This window comes from Lycium barbarum, chromosome 7 (assembly GCF_019175385.1).
Source record: "Lycium barbarum isolate Lr01 chromosome 7, ASM1917538v2, whole genome shotgun sequence".
Classification (NCBI taxonomy): domain Eukaryota; kingdom Viridiplantae; phylum Streptophyta; class Magnoliopsida; order Solanales; family Solanaceae; genus Lycium; species Lycium barbarum.
In genome coordinates this window covers 547,179-563,775 of record NC_083343.1, presented here as the reverse complement: position 1 = coordinate 563,775, position 16,597 = coordinate 547,179, and the positions used below count along the sequence as shown (strand labels likewise).

The window sequence follows — 16,597 nt, the reverse complement described above, 5'->3', positions numbered from 1 at the left end:
AAGAATACCTGAGTGGTCCAATATTAGTTAAAAAAAAAAAAAAGTGTTGATCTTGAGGGTGTGTTTGGTCCAAAGGAGAACATTTTACATTAAAAATGCATTTTATGGTGTTCTTGTCTTATAGATCATTAGGAAACCCAAAAAGTAGAAAACAAAAATTGGCCCATGCAGGTCTCGAGAACCTGCGACCTTCGCGTTATTAGCACGACGCTCTAACCAACTGAGCTAATGGGCCACCTGTTGTTACTGCCTTATCTTTAACATTTCAACCGCTCTTTGTCTATGGGCCTTGTAATTTTCTTAAATACATTGTTTGAAAGATATCATCAACCATACTAGAGTCTAATGATTTTTTACGTTAAGAAATGAATTTTGTGATTAACTTTACCATTTCAAAAGTAGCTTATGATGTTAGGCTTGTTGAGATCTTATAATGAGATAACAACTTACTCTCTCCGCCAACATAAAAATAGAATACGGAAAAGGGCCAAAATTACCCCTGAACTTTGAAAAATAGTTCATTCATACCCTTCGTTATACTTTGGGACCAATTATACCCTTACACTTATACTATGGGGTCAATTATACCCATCTGTCTAACTGTTGCCACGTGGCATCATCCCAGCCCTTCAAAATTATTTTACCCTCAAATAATTTTTTACTCACTAAAATAACTCAATCCGACCCCGAATTTTTTTTTCAGCAAAAATAATACGGATAATTTTTCTAGAAAAAAATATAAAAATTATCCGTATTATTTTTGCTGAAAAAAAAAATCGGGTCGGATTGAGTTATTTTAGTGAGTAAAAAATTATTTGAGGGTAAAATAATTTTGAAGGGCTGGGATGATGCCACGTGGCAACAGTTAGACAGAAGGGTATAATTGACCCCATAGTATAACTGTAAGGGTATAATTGACCCTAAAGTATAACGAAGGGTATGAATGAACTATTTTTCAAAGTTCAGGAGTAATTTTGGCCCTTTTCCAAATAGAATATGACAGATAATAAAGATCTTCATTGGTTAACTATTCCGCACATACTTTCCATTATCTCATGCTGTACTATTATATTATGTCATTTGACTAGTCGCACGATAGAAATATTGACTTAATTTAATATTCTGGGGGAAAATGAAAAGAAAAGCATAAAAGTCAATCTTTGGTAGGTTGGTATTGTTAATCGCAGTGTCAGCAAGTTGTTCGTACTGGGTCTCCAGTCGTAGTTACTTGTCCTATTTTCTATCTAACTAGTTTATGGACACGTGCGTTGTACGTGTATTTTATGCTAATTAGCATAAATTTTTTAAAAGAATTCAAATAATATTAGAATATATATCTGCGATGAGTTACACTATATTTAAATGGGGAGATACAAGCTTAAATTGATAACGGTGAGCTATTCGACAGTAAGATGATTAGATATCTTTAAAACAATTAAATTTTGTTACATAAATATGATGGTCAACAAAATATTCAACTTGATAATTCTCTTGCTTTTTATACGACAAAAACATATAGTTTACGTATGAATATGAGCAACGCTAACTATAGTTACATTGTAAATACTTCACATGTAAAAAAATTTGCCTTGTATTTAATAATTTGTAGCCAGATTTTTTGCCTTGTATTTAAGAAATTGTAGCTTCTTTCCTTTACAATTGCATACATATCAAGAAGAAGTTGTCAAATGAAAGTAAAATTTTGTAGAAGCTTTACATAAATTCATTCTACATATGTTTTCCTATGGATGGTTTAGTATATCGTTGTCAATTTCATGGTGTAAAGCGACAAAAAAGTACTTAGTAGTTATTTGTGATAGAGACGGCAACAGGTCAAACAAACATTTAACAGCAAGGGCAAATTAGATAATCAGTTTTTAAGGATATTTTGACAAATCAATTTTTTACTTAAGGTGTTCCTATAAACTAATGATTATAAAATGTATATGCCTGGATAATAGGAGAGTGTCCAGCAATTCCAATACATGTTCTATTAGTTTATCACAAGTGAAAACTTAAAAGGAAATTATGAAAAGAAAAGTAAAATTAATTGAATTAAAGAATGAAATTAAAGAGGAAACCTTTGAAACAGCAAGCCGATGCACATGAAAGTCAAATAAGATACACCTACCATTATATGAGACCAAATGAGAAAAGCTAAACAAAGCAATAAATTAATGAGAAACAAGAATGAACCAATTAATAAAAAATACGTAAAGAAAGACAAGAGATGAAATGCAAGTGTAGTGAACTGGCATTTTCTCATCCAATATATAGAAGAACAAACTGTATATGATTTTTTTTTGTTGTTGTTGTTGTTGTGAATGGATGATTTTAATGGTAGAAGCTAAATGGACCAACAACTAAAGCTCATTAAAAGGTGTAAATGATAAGCTCTAACCATGTATCCCGTCTAGATTAGGGAAGGGCAAAACGGTTCGTTAATTTTTCAGGGGCATTTTCGTAATCCAACTTTACGGTTAGGACCTTTCTACTTTTAGTATAATATGATGATTTACTAATCCATATATATTTAAAAAATAATTTTGACCATACGTATGTAGTGTAATTTTCCGGCGAAAGGGTTCAGATATTATGCGGCCCATAATTATGGCAGTTTAGTGTTCAGATCATACTTATGCTAGTGTTCAAGTGATCTGATAGTTTAAAAGTTTATTTACATTTGTCAGTGAAAGAGAAGTTAAACTCGAACAAATAGTACCAACGAAAAAATTTGTTTAACTTCAACACACTGACAGTTTAGAGGAACATTTTCAGAATCTAGCCACCTAAAAGATAACTATTTACCTAGAAAAATAAGACAAATAACATGATACAACAAGTTAAATTACACTAAAATTATCCTTGTGTTAGTGTATGTAAGTTAAAAAAAAAAAAAGACAGACCTGTGCATACATAGAACATCCTCTGTTTACGCAGGTCCAGGTAAGGGCTATATCCCAAGGGAATGTGATGTCAGGGGTGGATCTAGGGTCTGAGAAGGGTGTTCACCCCAACATTCTTGGCAAAAAATTATGTCAAAAAATTTATTTATTTATTTATTTACATATATAAATTTTGAATGCCCTAAACGCAAAATAAGATGTTGGTTTAGGGGGTTCAAAATTCATCATGAAGTTCCAAATTCAAATCCAGACATTACATTTTTATTTTTCGAACCCCTCAGTGATAATCCTGATTTATTTCACGACTCGAATTCGACTTATAGGTCACACAAAGACAACATAGTTGGGTTGTTTCATTTAAATATGGCTTAATGCATATGCAGCCCCCTGAACTTGTCATGTTTTTTCATTTTGGCAGCTTAACTAAGTGTTGTTCCAATTGAACCTCTGAACTCATCCTCAAGTGTGTCTATCAAACACAATTTAACTTCTATCAAACACAATTTAACTTACATAGTATTCTATCTTCAATGTAACAACATGATAATAGATATTCTAATTTAATTATGTCATCTTTTAGCTAGGATTAGCAATAATTGAGAGGGAAAAAAAAAGTAAGCTCTTAATTAAGCTGACAGTGGAAGAGCAGAGCCAACAGAAATCGACACATCCATGACCTAAAAAATAGCCTACCACACGTCTAAAATATTACTTCACCTTCATTATCACAATTTAATTTTTACTTTTAATAAAAATCAAATTTAAAGAGTATGATAGATTAAGTTGTCAAAATGAAAAAAAAAAAAAGTTTAGAGCGCTGCATATACATTAGCCTTTAAATATTTTATGTTCCAAGACATCCACATAGATATATTTATTTAGTTTCTTGGAACTGGGTACCATTACACTCTGCCTATGTTCTTTATCCCCTATATGAACTTCAATATTTGTTTAAAGCTTTATACTATTTAGAGGAAAATGGATGTACAAGAGAGTGATCAAGATCTTGAGTGTCCATTGATTGGAGAAACTGAAAAAGAGTTTAAGAACAAGAAAAATGAGATTTTTGGAGAAGTAAAGAGGCTATTGATATTAGCAGGGCCTCTTATGTCAGTTAATTTTTTACTTTATTGCTTACAGGTTATATCTATAATGTTTGTTGGTCATCTTGGAGAGTTATCTCTTTCTGGTGCTTCTATGGCTACTTCCTTTGCCTCTGTAACTGGTCTCAGCTTGTTGGTTAGTTCCTCCCCCCCCCCCCCCCCCCCTCCCCCCCTTTATAGCTTGTTTGGATGGCTGTTACATATTGTTTCATAATGCATGTATCGTATTGTATTGTGTTGTATTAGGAAAAGAAAGACAAAGGTCAAGAAATGGTCAAAATGTTTGTTTTCCTGTGCTTGTTAGAGGGAAAATGCACTGCTGGTGCTTGAATAATTGTTTGTTCCACTATCTATAGCTCATGTTACTAAATGTGATTTGTTGTATTGATAAACGTTAAATGGACTTTTACCATGTCAAAAATGGTGACCGAGCATTTCATGTAGATCAAAATGCTAGGAGGTGCAAGTAAAAGATGCCCCTTTTTTGCTTAGTGACGGCTGTTGCCTGGTTAGTGTTGCCAAAGGCTCATATGAGGCGCGCTGAAGCTCAGAGAAGCTTAGGGTTGGCACTTAGGCTGCGCTTCAGTGTAGGCAAGGCACCAAGGCGTGCGTCTCATTGGCCATAAGTTCTATCTTGAATAGAACAGAATTAAACAATAAATATGCCAAGTATATATTAATTGTTGAGGAAATCATTATGAATGAAGTTGTTACTTTTATCTTGCATTACACACATATATAATGATTCTTATTTGTTTCTTCGTTGCGCCTTTTTTTTTTTTAAACTAAAGCCCACACTTTTATTGTTTTTTGCGCTTAAAGCTCTTTGGTTGTCCTGGAGTGTTTTTTAACGCTCTTTGCCTTTGACAACATTGGCTGAACCTGTGCGTACCTCGACCACTCAATCGAGTCGCGTGTTACAGTCCATAGACACTTGTCGGGTAATCCTACCATCAAGGTTGGAGTACTAAGATTCGAACCTAAAATACTCAGGTTGTTACTCCTATGCCTCAACCATCCACTCGTGGACATGTAAGATAGGTTTTCATTTACTAGATACTTTACCAGCATCTGTAATTGATATATATGGAACCAACTTCAGTTTGGATGGGTTATTGTCTGGCTTATAATGTTCATAGAAATTTACCCTTATAGTTATTTTTTCTGAATTTCAAACTGCATCTTGCTAGAGCAGATGGGAATGGGAAGTGCATTGGACACTTTATGTGGGCAATCATATGGAGCAAAGCAATATCATATGCTCGGTATCCATATGCAAAGGGCAATGCTTGTTCTTCTACTATCCAGTGTTCCTTTGGCCTGCATTTGGGCTAATGCAGGACATATTCTTATATTATTGGGACAAGATCCGGAAATAGCAGCTGAAGCAGGAAGTTATTCTCGCTATATGATTCCGACTATTTTCGCCTATGCGCTTCTCCAGTGTCATATTAGATTTCTACAAGCCCAAAACAATGTGGTCCCCATGATGTTCAGCGCCGGAATCACTACTTTGCTGCATATATTCACTTGCTGGATTCTCGTGTTTAAATCTGGTTTAGGCAACAAAGGTGCTGCTCTGGCTAATGCAATATCCTACTGGATTAATCTCTTGTTGCTAGCTACATATGTCAGAATATCGCCTTCCTGCAAAAGCACTTGGACTGGATTTTCGAAAGAGGCATTCCGTGATATATGGACATATATGAGGCTGGCCATTCCTTCAGCTGTTATGCTCTGGTAGTGTTCTAAATCTACGTATATGTTATATGTAATGAGTTAAGTTCAAGTATGGTTACTGAATTTTCATCCACTTGTACTTTTTGCCTAATTAACGTAACTTGACTTTACCCATCACGACAGTGAACTTACAAAACTTTACCTGTTATAACGGTAAAATCACCAAACTTTACCTACCATAACAACAAAACTGCCTCATTGAGTGTCTTTACTGCTATAGTCTATGTTGCTCGGACTCGGGTGCGGGTGTCGGATACGGGTATGGATCTAGAGGTCGGACTCGGCATGATCTAAATTTTAAGATTCGTGGGTACGGATCCGGGTACGGATACGGGTGCGGGGATTCGGCAAAAATAATTCAAAATTCTAATAATATAGCTACAAGAATATGCCTAGATTATGAGAGCTTTTTGTGGAAGCACCTACATGTAGTTTGTACCAGACATGTGATTCAATCTTCCATTCTACTAGGTGCTAGACTGCGTGCTCCGAGAAACTAGTTAAATTTTCTACATAATATTGAAGGTATGCCATCTCATGTCTTCAAATCTCTACTTTTTGTTATCTTGAGAAATCATAATCTCAAAATTTTTCTTTAATTTGGTCATGAATTTCGGTCAAAGTATCCGATCTCTATTGACCGGATCCGACACGAATTCCGTACCCAAACCCGTGTCGTGTCGTGTCGGACACGGGTATGGCGGCAAAAGTGAAGGGTCCGAGCAACATAGGCTATAGTGGGTAATTTTTGTGACTTTACTATCATGGTGGATAATGTTCGGTTACTTTAACATGACAAAAAATAGTTGTGACTTTACCGTTTGAAAGTCAATTACTTTAACGTGACAAAAATAGTTTTAAATGAGAACCAAATTGCTTTTCTTGACACAGCTTAGAGCTTTGGTCATTTGAAATGATGGTTCTGTTGTCCGGACTTCTTCCAAATCCTAAGCTTGAGACCTCAGTTCTTTCTATCAGGTTGGATTACATAGACATTCTAATACTAATCTCAAGCTGAACATATTTGTTCCTCAAAACGTTGCTAATCTTGAAATATTTCAGCCTTAATACATGTGCAATGGTGTATATGATACCTCTAGGACTAAGTGGTGCCACGAGGTGAATTTCTAATAGCTCTAAATACCCTTCTGTTGCATTATATTTTCATTTATATGCTTCTTCACCAGTTTTGTGGCTTTCTCCTCAGCATAAGAGTTTCAAATGAACTAGGGGCGGGACGACCTCAAGCAGCTTGTTTAGCAGCTAGTACTGCAGTATTTTTGGTGGCTACAGAAGGGGTTGTTGTTGCAGTAATTTTGATTTCGGTTCGTAAATTGTGGGGCTACTGTTATAGCACCGAGGAAGAAGTAGTCGGATATGTAGCCGAAATGCTAGTCTTGCTAGCAGGATCCCACTTCTTAGATGGTATTCAATCTGTACTTTCAGGTTCGTCCAAATTGTTTCAATACAAGTTTCCTGTTGCTATGTTTCAAGAATCTGGACCATGTTTCTTGATTTGTTTAAAACAAGGCTTGAGGAGGCTATAGCAGATGATTAGCTACTTCAGCAGTTTAATTTGTCTCAGTTACTTACTCTGCCGAGTTCCTTCAACATGGTTCTCTCAAGCACCCTAGTATACAGTCAAGAGAGCGAATTCATAAATATATATCTTACTTAACCTATCAAAATCCAGGCACTGCAAGAGGGTGCGGATGGCAAAAGATAGGGGCAGTTGTTAACTTGGGAGCTTATTACCTTTTTGGAATTCCTGCTGGAGTTATATTAGCTTTTGTCTATCATTTTGGTGGAAAGGTATTCCTTCATGCTTCTCATTTTACTTGGCATTTCTATTTCTGGAATTATGAAAAACTCATGAAATGATTTTCACTTTTCAGGGACTTTGGTGGGGAATCACTCTTTCCCTTTTTGCACAAGCACTACTACTTTTAATAGTTACTCTGCAGACAAATTGGGAAAAAGAGGTAAATTTATGTTTTCAACCCTTATATGTCTCTTAGTGAGAACACATGTTTAGTTACATAATAGTACCGTGTCTCAAGTGTATATTACTCGTCGAACTGGTGTTTGATTGGTCCTTTGAAAGGTTGAGTTCTATGAAATATAGTAATGCAAGTGTTCTTTGAGTTTTGTAGGCAAAGAAAGCAGCTGATAGAATGACTCCAGAGCCAGCATAGAAGAAGATGCAGAATGACACTTAATGTAGGAGAAAAGATTCTCATCCAAATAATCTGAGAGTTATAATTATCCTTGGTATACATGATGGGGGGGAAAATAATGGATTTTAGAAAATTTACCACACCAGATCCTAATTCAAAAGAATTTCTGGTTTTTCCTTTTGCTCGAAAGAACTTGCTATTGACTACAGTAATTGTTAACTAAATCCAGACTTTGTTCATAAAAGGAGTAGTGTTTGATAACAACCAACCAAGGAAGGCTCATGGAAATTGAGTAGGAATTTCTCAAGAACACCATGAAATTGGTGAAGAAAACAGCAAAAACATAGAGGAATAGGGATTAAAGTAGGGGAAATAACAAGAACCTAGCTAAAACCATTGAAATCCTTACAATAATAATCACTAATCAAAGATAGAGCGAAAAGAGTAAATCAAGTATTGAATGCAATTCATAAACCCCCAGTAGCTACTTGTAGCTATGTTAACTAGAAATAAACAAACTAACATTCAAGTACATTAGCCTAGTATTCTTCATCAAAGCAAGCTAAGGAAATTAACCATAATCTTTACTACTTCTAGTAACTATTAGCCTATTACAATGTTAGCAAAAATGACCCGTCTAATCTTGCAATTTAGGCCTATCACACATAGCAGACTTGTATTATATATCTACAATAATTGCTTGATCTTTAGAAGACATAAACAAAGAAATTTAATTACCTGTCGTCCCAATTTGTCTGCAGAATAACAACTAAATAAATCAGTGCTTGTGCAGTGTTAGCAGAATTTACAGGAATTCTCTGAGAATTCGAGTAAACTCAGTAGCTTGACAGGAATTCAATGCAACGAATTCGAGTGTTAAGCTCAATTTGATGGAAAAGGTAGAAATGTATGGAGAGAAGATAAGATTGGTGTATTGAGAATCAAGTAATATGTATTGAATAATTACAACTAGTAGAGAATACAACTACTAATAGCTAGAACTGTTAATTGGAAGCTTAACTACTTGTGACAAATTTTCCAGCCAAATACTAATTCAACTAACTTTCAAACAATTGTAACTAACTAACTAATTGCCAGTTGTGATTCCCAATTTCGTGTATCTGTTTTCCCTCCATTGAAAGATCCTTGACCTCAAGGATCAAAATCAGGAAATCTTGACTGCAACACAGTAACAAATTGTTACTCCCAAGTTGCAGTATCCTTCCATTTAACCAAAGCTTGTGGAACTGCCTTGTTGCCTTTCTTAACCATTCTCCTTTGCAAAATGGACTCAGGATGTGGACAATGAGGGCCTAGCAATATCAATGACAGGAGGATAGGCAATTTGAGTAGGAATCTCATGACACTTCTTTAGCAGTGACACATGAACAGAGGGGTCAATCTTAACTGAATCAGGAAATAAGAGAATATAAGCAACATTTCCAACTCTCTTGATGATCTGAAAGGGGCCATAGTACTTTGCAGCTAACTTGTGGAATGGATGCTAAGAAAAAATAACTTATTTATAAGGTTGAACTTTAAAATAAACCCAATCACCAACAGCAAATCACTTCTGTGGCTATCAGCTTGTTGTTTCCTCCTCAGCTATGCTCTGAGCATATGATGTCTCAACTGTAACTTCAACTCTCTATTGAGTAAAGTATTATCCACTTCTATAGAATTAGTCTCACAAGGTAGATAAGGTAGGTGCAATGGGGGGTGGTCTTCCCTAGACTGCTTCATAAGGTCTTCAACTCTCTATTGAGTAAAGTATTTTTCACACTTCTTGCTAAATCTAAGAGTGAAATATTTCTATAGTAGAAATATAGACTATGTTTCACCAAAATGATTTTGGTCAAATGCAAAAGGAGAAAATAAGTTATCTTGGTCTCGTACAATTTGAATAGAAGAAAATGACCTTTTCAAATCTCTTATGTGTAAAAAATGGAGATATTTTGTAGAAGGTGTTGGGATATATATACTATTAACCATGTGTTTGGATATAGTATTTATTATAGAATAATTATTTATTCATTGTTTAATAAAGAGTTAAATAGATCATGTACTAGTATGTGTCCTTTACTTATATAGTAGATGATTTAGTGTATAGAGTTTAGCTTATACACGGAAGATTAAATCGTCGATTTATAAAATTTATGTTCGAAATCTAAAATGGAAATTGGATAAAGCCATCGGTAAGATTGTAGCCCAAGATTAATATAATGAATCTTCATTATGGGAACGGTATAGTTCCGTCTTCTTGTGCTATTACATTTTGTATGTATTGAACGGACCAAATAGAGATAAGTGTTTTTGTACTGAATATATAAAACAAATTTTCTAGTTCATTAATGTACTTATACTTTTAATCTTGATATAATTATTATGATCAATGTGATTTGTTCATTATTTTGATTTATTAAAAGGTACGACTCAATTGCGGGTCTATGTATTCCTGGATAATGGCAAATTACATTTGTGAAATAATAATTGGTTGATAGAATCCATGTCTCGACTTTGAGATTGATGATACCTCTTTATGGATGCCTATAAGTCTTATGTGAAAACTCTGCAGGTGGATTTTGTATACGTCACATGATGTAAGTTAAGTAGAAATATAAAGTATTCAATTAGTCAATGAATTAAATTGTCAGTAATTTAATTTAATTGATTGGTATATATAATCTTAACATGGGGAGTTAAATAAGTTTTAATGTCTGATTTCGAAATTGAACTGAGGAGTGCAGTTACGATTTTTTAGTGGAATAATTCGTAATTTATTATGGTAGGATTAATTCAGATTTTTTGAATTAATTCCATAATAGGAAGCCTCGTTAATTAAATTTTATGGTCCCTGCTGTGCCCGAATAATAAAGAATTAAATGAAATATTATTTTTTGGTGGAAAATAAAGACCCAACAGGTTTTGAAAAAGGGTGAAAACCCTAAACCTATAGTTATAGAATAGGGGTCTTATTCCATAAGGAGGCTAACCCCCTGTTTGGATGGTGGTTTCCCATAGTTCATTAATGTATGGTTTTCTATGAAACCATGTTTGTTTCCGTTGTTCTTAAAATTATGTGATATGATGTTGTAAACCCGTGGTTCATCCCATGGTTATATAACCATAAAAAGTCCCAATTTTTGTAACCACGGATTTGGTGATTTTTCTGTGATTATGTATTTCAATTTTCCATTATACCCCACCCTTCACTATCCACCCCACCCCTGCCACTCACCCCTTACCCCACCCCCGCCCTATCAGATTATTTAATCCTTAGCTATGCCTAAAACGGTTATTTTGACTAATTTGGTTAGTTGTGGAGATCAAGAATTTTACGAACTCCGATTGACCTGAAATTTGGTGTGTTCATTGGAAACGCCCAGTAAGAAATAATCTTTGAGGCTGTTTAGATGGGTTTTAAGCTGTTCTTTCGTATTAAAACGTGTTTTAAGTATGAAAAACTACTCTTTATGTCAATTTCATTTATGTTAAATCTGGAACATGATTACACATGATGATTCAACATGAAATTGATATAGATCATATTATGTTTTCCTTAAATCGCCTGAATTGGTTATTTTTCGGATTTGGTTATAGTTTTGGAGATCAAGAATTTTACGAGCTTCGATTGACTTGAAATTCTGTAGGTTCATCGAAAACGACCTAGTAAGCAATACTCACTGCTTACTTAGATGGTGTTTTGGACAATTTTCATTTTCTGAAAAATTAATTTTTTAGGAAAAATTACTTGGCTATGATCTAATGGTGATAGAGATTCTTTCTTATGGTTTTCATGACTAAATACTAGTGAAATAATAAATTTATGTGTTGATTTTAGGTCTTCCTCCTCATCGGATAGATTTATTATGGGTTGTCATTAGGTAAATTCACTAGTTATTGATAACTTGTATTAACTTTCCAGCTAAGTTACATGTTAGGTCAATGGAACTAGAGATAATGATAATGATATTCACTTGGCTTAAATTAGCAACATCTGATTAGCTCTGATTTTAAATTTATAGAGTGAATATCTGGTATCACATATATATGTTGCATGAATTGTTCTTTTATATTGAAATTTGTTGTTCAAGATACATGGATATCTATATGGTGTGTTTTGAATTTTATATTCAATGATTACATAAACATGCTAATTTCCAGAAAGCAACACTGCGATTATGTAAACATATTTTAAAATTTTGTTCGTTGTTCTTGATTCATGTATATTAGTACGCTAATGATGATATCTGAATTGGTCATGGTTTCAGACTTCAAACTTCAAACTTCAAACCTACGTATTGGGGGAATAAGAGGATCTTATGAGTTATTATTTAGTTGGGTCGGGTTTGATGGAGCAGGCTTAAAAAATGATTTCGGGTTATTTTGGGGGATAATTTGCATCAAGACAGGGATATATTTAAAAACATTAAGGATGGGAGGGGTATTTTTAACTCAAAATAAGTGTGGAGGATATTTTTAGCCTTTTTTCCAAAGTAGATGAGTATTTCTGACCCATTTCCCTTTATTTTAATCTCAAAAGCTAACCCATAAATTAAGAGTTACCAAATATCAAAAAGTGAAAAACAGAATACGATGAGAAATAAAAAATCTTCATTGGTTTACTACATATCTCTACACACTATATGCACATTGAATTTTTAGGAGGAGCTTTTAAGAGAAATAAGTACATTTTTGGAATTCGTAATATTTTAATATATCTAATCATATGAGCACTCTCGGTAAGAATTACACTGTATATATAAGATATTTTTTTAATTTTTATGTATATATATAGATTTTGAATATCCTAAAAACAGGAGAAGATATTGGTTCAGTGATTGAGGGTGTTCAAACCCTCTCAATGAAAATCCTGGACCCGTTACTGTATGAAAAATGAAATGAAATTATTTTAGAGTGAAAGGTGGCTGCTTATGAAAAGTGACAAGAATATATATATAAAGGAAGAAGAGGAGAAGGAATTTAAGATAGCCATTTTTTATTTGAGAAATAAACGGCTATATATAGGGACGTGAGAAAGGAAAAACACGAAAAAGAAAGAAAAGTGTAAATTTCAATCTTCTTTATTTTAAATTTTAAACTAAGAGAAAATTATGAAAGCTCTTAAATTTACTTATATCAATATATCAAAATGTACAAAGTAAAAAAAAAACAATGTATTTAAATGTATTAACATATATGCACATAAAAATATCAATTTTTCTTGATTGCTTCTTCCTTTTAAATGCTTTTTAAGATTAAAAAAAATAGAAAATAGTTTCACTGTGTAATTTATAATTGACTCATTTACCTAATAAAGAGCCAATTACTATCAGAAAAATGTATGCCCATTTAATGTCCATTTATTTTTATACTATAATTAACTTTTTGGTAACGATATTTGTAATTTTCTTATTTTATAGTATCCATGCGTACTATAAATACAATATGACAATTCACGGATAGGCTCAGCTATGTTGACTGTCTATTACTATTAGCCTTTTTGATGAATACAAGTTTTCAAGACTATAATTTAGTGTCAATTGATGCATACTATAAATACCCTCTATAATAGTAGCTGGTAAGGTCTTCAGATATATGAAAAATATACACTCTTTATACACTAGCTGTTTATAATTGACTAATTGCCTAACAAAGAGTCAATTATTAATCAGAAAAAAGTATGACCATTTCACGCCCACTAATTTTTATACTATAATTTTTTTTTTGGTAACAAAATATTTTTGTTATAGTATCCATGCATACCATAAATACAGTATGACTATTCAGTGATAGGCTCAGCTCCAGTAAATGTCAATTGCTTTTTTGATGAATGTTTTCAAGGGATAATTCGTTTGGTAACTATTTGTATTTATTTCATTTATTTGAATGATTTATTTTTAACCAAAAAAGTTAGATAATTGTGTAGCTACTCAGCACGTCTTCATCGTTACACAGCACTTATAGTTTTCTTTTTCTTCTGATATATGGTTCTTTCTTCACACAAACACACACAGTTCTCTTCCCATAACTAAGAATTGTTTGAGAGACAACTTCACAAAATGGATACTCAACTAAGGGAAGAAGATCTTGAGGTTTTTGCAGAAGTTAAGAAACTGTTGGTATTGGCAATGCCACTAATGTTGGTAAATCTGTTGTTGTTTTTCTTACAAGTAATCTCAGTGATGTTTGTTGGTCATCGCGGAGAGCTAGCCCTCTCCGGTGCTTCCTTGGCTACTTCATTTGCTTTTGTGACTGGCTTCAGCTTGTTGGTTAGTCTTTCTTTCACTTCATCTATCCCATTATATGAATCTTTAGCTATGTCAGACACGTTCTAATTCCATTTTGGTTGTGCAGTTGGGAATGGGAAGTGCACTGGAGACCCTTTGTGGTCAAGCATACGGTGCAATGCAACATCATATGCTTGGTATACATATGCAGAGGGCCATGTTCGTAAGTTTTTTGGTCAGCATACCTCTTGCCGGTATTTGGGCTTATTCTGGACACATTCTTGTAATATTGAAACAAGATCCAGAAATAGCAGCTGAAGCAGGATATTATGCACGGTTCATGATACCGAGCATCTTTGCCTTTGGGATATTGGAATGTCAGATTAAGTTTCTGCAAGCTCAAAATAACGTCAAGCCGATGATGCTCACCACAGGAGTCACTTTGTTGCTGCACGTTTTGACCTGTTGGATTTTCGTGCTCAAAACCGGGCTTGGAAGCAGAGGAGCTGCTCTGGCTAATGCTACGTCTTACTGGGTTAATGTGTTCTTGCTCGCTGCGTATATCAGAATATCGCCTTCTTGCAAAAATACTTGGACTGGATTTTCAAGAGAAGCATTTTCTGATGTCCCCAAATATCTCAGACTAGCAATTCCTTCAGCTCTTATGATTTGGTATTTTACTCAATTGCTTTCAATAATAAATAATGAATAGATTCATAATTTCAATTTGACTCTTTCCATCTTTTGAATGCAGCTTGGAAATATGGTCATTTGAACTGATTGTTCTGTTGTCTGGTCTTCTTCCTAATCCAAAACTGGAAACTTCAGTTCTTTCAATCAGGTTCATTCTGCCACACATTACCATCACATGCAACATCATGTTTTTATCATATTTCGATCGACCTAACGTTACTATTTCTTAATTTACAGCCTTAATACATCAGCTATGTTCCACATGTTGCCTCAAGGACTAGCTGGGGCTACAAGTGTAAGAGTTTCCAATGAACTGGGAGCTGGACGACCAAAAGCAGCTCGTCTTGCAGCATGTACTGCGACAGTCTTGGCAACCATAGAAGGCACTCTACTAGCTGTGGTCATGGTTTCGATTCGTAAAGTCTGGGGCCATTGTTACAGCAATGAAGCAAATGTAGTGAGATATGTTGGGAAAATGCTGTTCTTTATAGCAGGATCCCACTTCTTAGATGCACATCAATCTGTATTTTCAGGTTTGTCCAAATCCACTTCCAAGTATCTATATTGCTAATAATACATATATAATAAATCTTGATCACCCTTCAATACTCTTAGAGAAATTTCTAACTTCGCCACTGCTTTGAAAGGCAGTCTACTAATTCCCTGACCTTATCAATCCAAAATTCAGGTATTGCCAGAGGGTGCGGGTGGCAAAAGAAAGGTGCTTTTGTCAATTTGGGAGCCTTTTACCTGTTGGGAGTGCCTGCTGGGATTGTGTTAGCTTTTGTCTACCATGTTGGAGGACAGGTATTATTCTATCACGAAATTCATTTCCATCGCATTTTATTCTTTGTTACTTGAATTATCTCACAACTAACAATACTCTTACTTTTTCGATCTTACTAAAGGGACTTTGGTTGGGAATCATTCTGGCTCTTTCTGCACAAGCACTGATTTATTTAGTTGTTATTCTGCAGACAAATTGGGACAAACAGGTTAGTTTTTTACTTTGTCTCTTCTAACAGGTTAGTTTTTTACTTTATCTCTTCTCAAGATAAAGAATTATTGTAGATAATGCAACTCTGCTATGTGTTTTTGTAGGCAATGAAAGCAGCAGAAAGGATATCTTCGTAATAAGGCCAGCTTTCGCGAATACTATGTGGATCCTTGCCAGACATCCAACTGTGCGATCGTGAAGACTAGGCCCAAAATTGCAAGACTAGAAACGGTTCAATTATGCTAACATTGTAATAGGCTAATAGCTACTATAAGTAGTAACGATTATGGTTAGTTTCCTTAGCTTGCTTTGATGAAGAATATTAGGCTAATGTACTTGAATGTTAACTCGTGTATTTCTAGTTAACATAGCTACTAGGGGTTTATGAACTGTATATTATGAACTGCGTTCAATACTTCATTTACTCTTTTCCCCCTATATATCTTTGATTAGTGATTCTTGAAAGGATTTCAAGGGTTTAGCGACGTTCTTGTTATTCCCCTACTTTAATCGCTATTCCTCTATATTTTACTGTTTTATTCACCATATTTATGGTGTTTTTGCGGGGTTGAGAAATTCCTTCTCAATTTCCTTGTAGCCTTCTTAGGTTGGTTGTTATCAAACACTACTCCTTTTACAAACAATATCTGGATTTGATATCCGATTAATGTTTCAATGACATGTCGTGAGTTAAAGTGTTAGACTATCAGCTGCAAAATCACTTTCATCTATTTAACCTGAAAATGTTCAC

The 16,597-nt window shown here is 34.3% G+C and overlaps 2 protein-coding genes and 1 non-coding gene across 4 annotated transcripts; 2 read left to right on the top strand and 1 right to left on the bottom strand.

The window, feature by feature from the left end:
* Positions 1 to 159: 159 nt before the first annotated feature.
* On the bottom strand, positions 160 to 235 carry TRNAI-AAU (transfer RNA isoleucine (anticodon AAU)). Its single transcript has one exon. It is a non-coding gene; the product is annotated as a tRNA-Ile (tRNA).
* A 3,313-nt stretch (positions 236 to 3,548) lies between these two features.
* Positions 3,549 to 8,170, top strand: LOC132602816 (protein DETOXIFICATION 16-like). 2 transcript variants are annotated; one of them, XM_060315599.1, is made up of 8 exons: positions 3,554 to 4,145; positions 5,205 to 5,749; positions 6,641 to 6,727; positions 6,812 to 6,868; positions 6,957 to 7,195; positions 7,443 to 7,561; positions 7,645 to 7,731; positions 7,903 to 8,170. In XM_060315599.1, exons 1-8 carry the CDS (start codon positions 3,885 to 3,887, stop codon positions 7,942 to 7,944), a joined length of 1,437 nt encoding a protein of 478 aa, XP_060171582.1. In that variant the 5' UTR covers positions 3,554 to 3,884; the 3' UTR covers positions 7,945 to 8,170. The 2 variants fall into 2 exon arrangements, with proteins under 2 accessions (XP_060171583.1, XP_060171582.1); XM_060315600.1 differs by lacking the exons at positions 6,641 to 6,727; positions 6,812 to 6,868 and having other exon boundaries at positions 3,549 to 4,145.
* LOC132602817 (protein DETOXIFICATION 16-like) lies at positions 7,516 to 16,323 on the top strand. The gene is made up of 9 exons (XM_060315602.1): positions 7,516 to 7,561; positions 7,645 to 7,731; positions 14,110 to 14,198; positions 14,284 to 14,828; positions 14,911 to 14,997; positions 15,087 to 15,382; positions 15,538 to 15,656; positions 15,758 to 15,844; positions 15,951 to 16,323. The coding sequence occupies exons 3-9, from the start codon at positions 14,112 to 14,114 to the stop codon at positions 15,981 to 15,983; spliced, it is 1,254 nt and encodes a 417-aa protein (XP_060171585.1). The 5' UTR covers positions 7,516 to 7,561; positions 7,645 to 7,731; positions 14,110 to 14,111; the 3' UTR covers positions 15,984 to 16,323.
* Positions 16,324 to 16,597: the final 274 nt, after the last annotated feature.

Coding starts and splice junctions, on each gene's coding strand:
- LOC132602816 (XM_060315599.1), top strand. CDS start 3,885: ATGGATGTACAAGAGAGTGATCAAGATCTTGAGTGTCCATTGATTGGA. Junction 6,728..6,811: donor ACCTCAGTTCTTTCTATCAG/GTTGGATTACAT, acceptor GAAATATTTCAG/CCTTAATACATGTGCAATGG. Junction 7,732..7,902: donor AGACAAATTGGGAAAAAGAG/GTAAATTTATGT, acceptor TGAGTTTTGTAG/GCAAAGAAAGCAGCTGATAG.
- LOC132602817 (XM_060315602.1), top strand. CDS start 14,112: ATGTTTGTTGGTCATCGCGGAGAGCTAGCCCTCTCCGGTGCTTCCTTG. Junction 15,657..15,757: donor TCTACCATGTTGGAGGACAG/GTATTATTCTAT, acceptor ATCTTACTAAAG/GGACTTTGGTTGGGAATCAT. Junction 15,845..15,950: donor AGACAAATTGGGACAAACAG/GTTAGTTTTTTA, acceptor GTGTTTTTGTAG/GCAATGAAAGCAGCAGAAAG.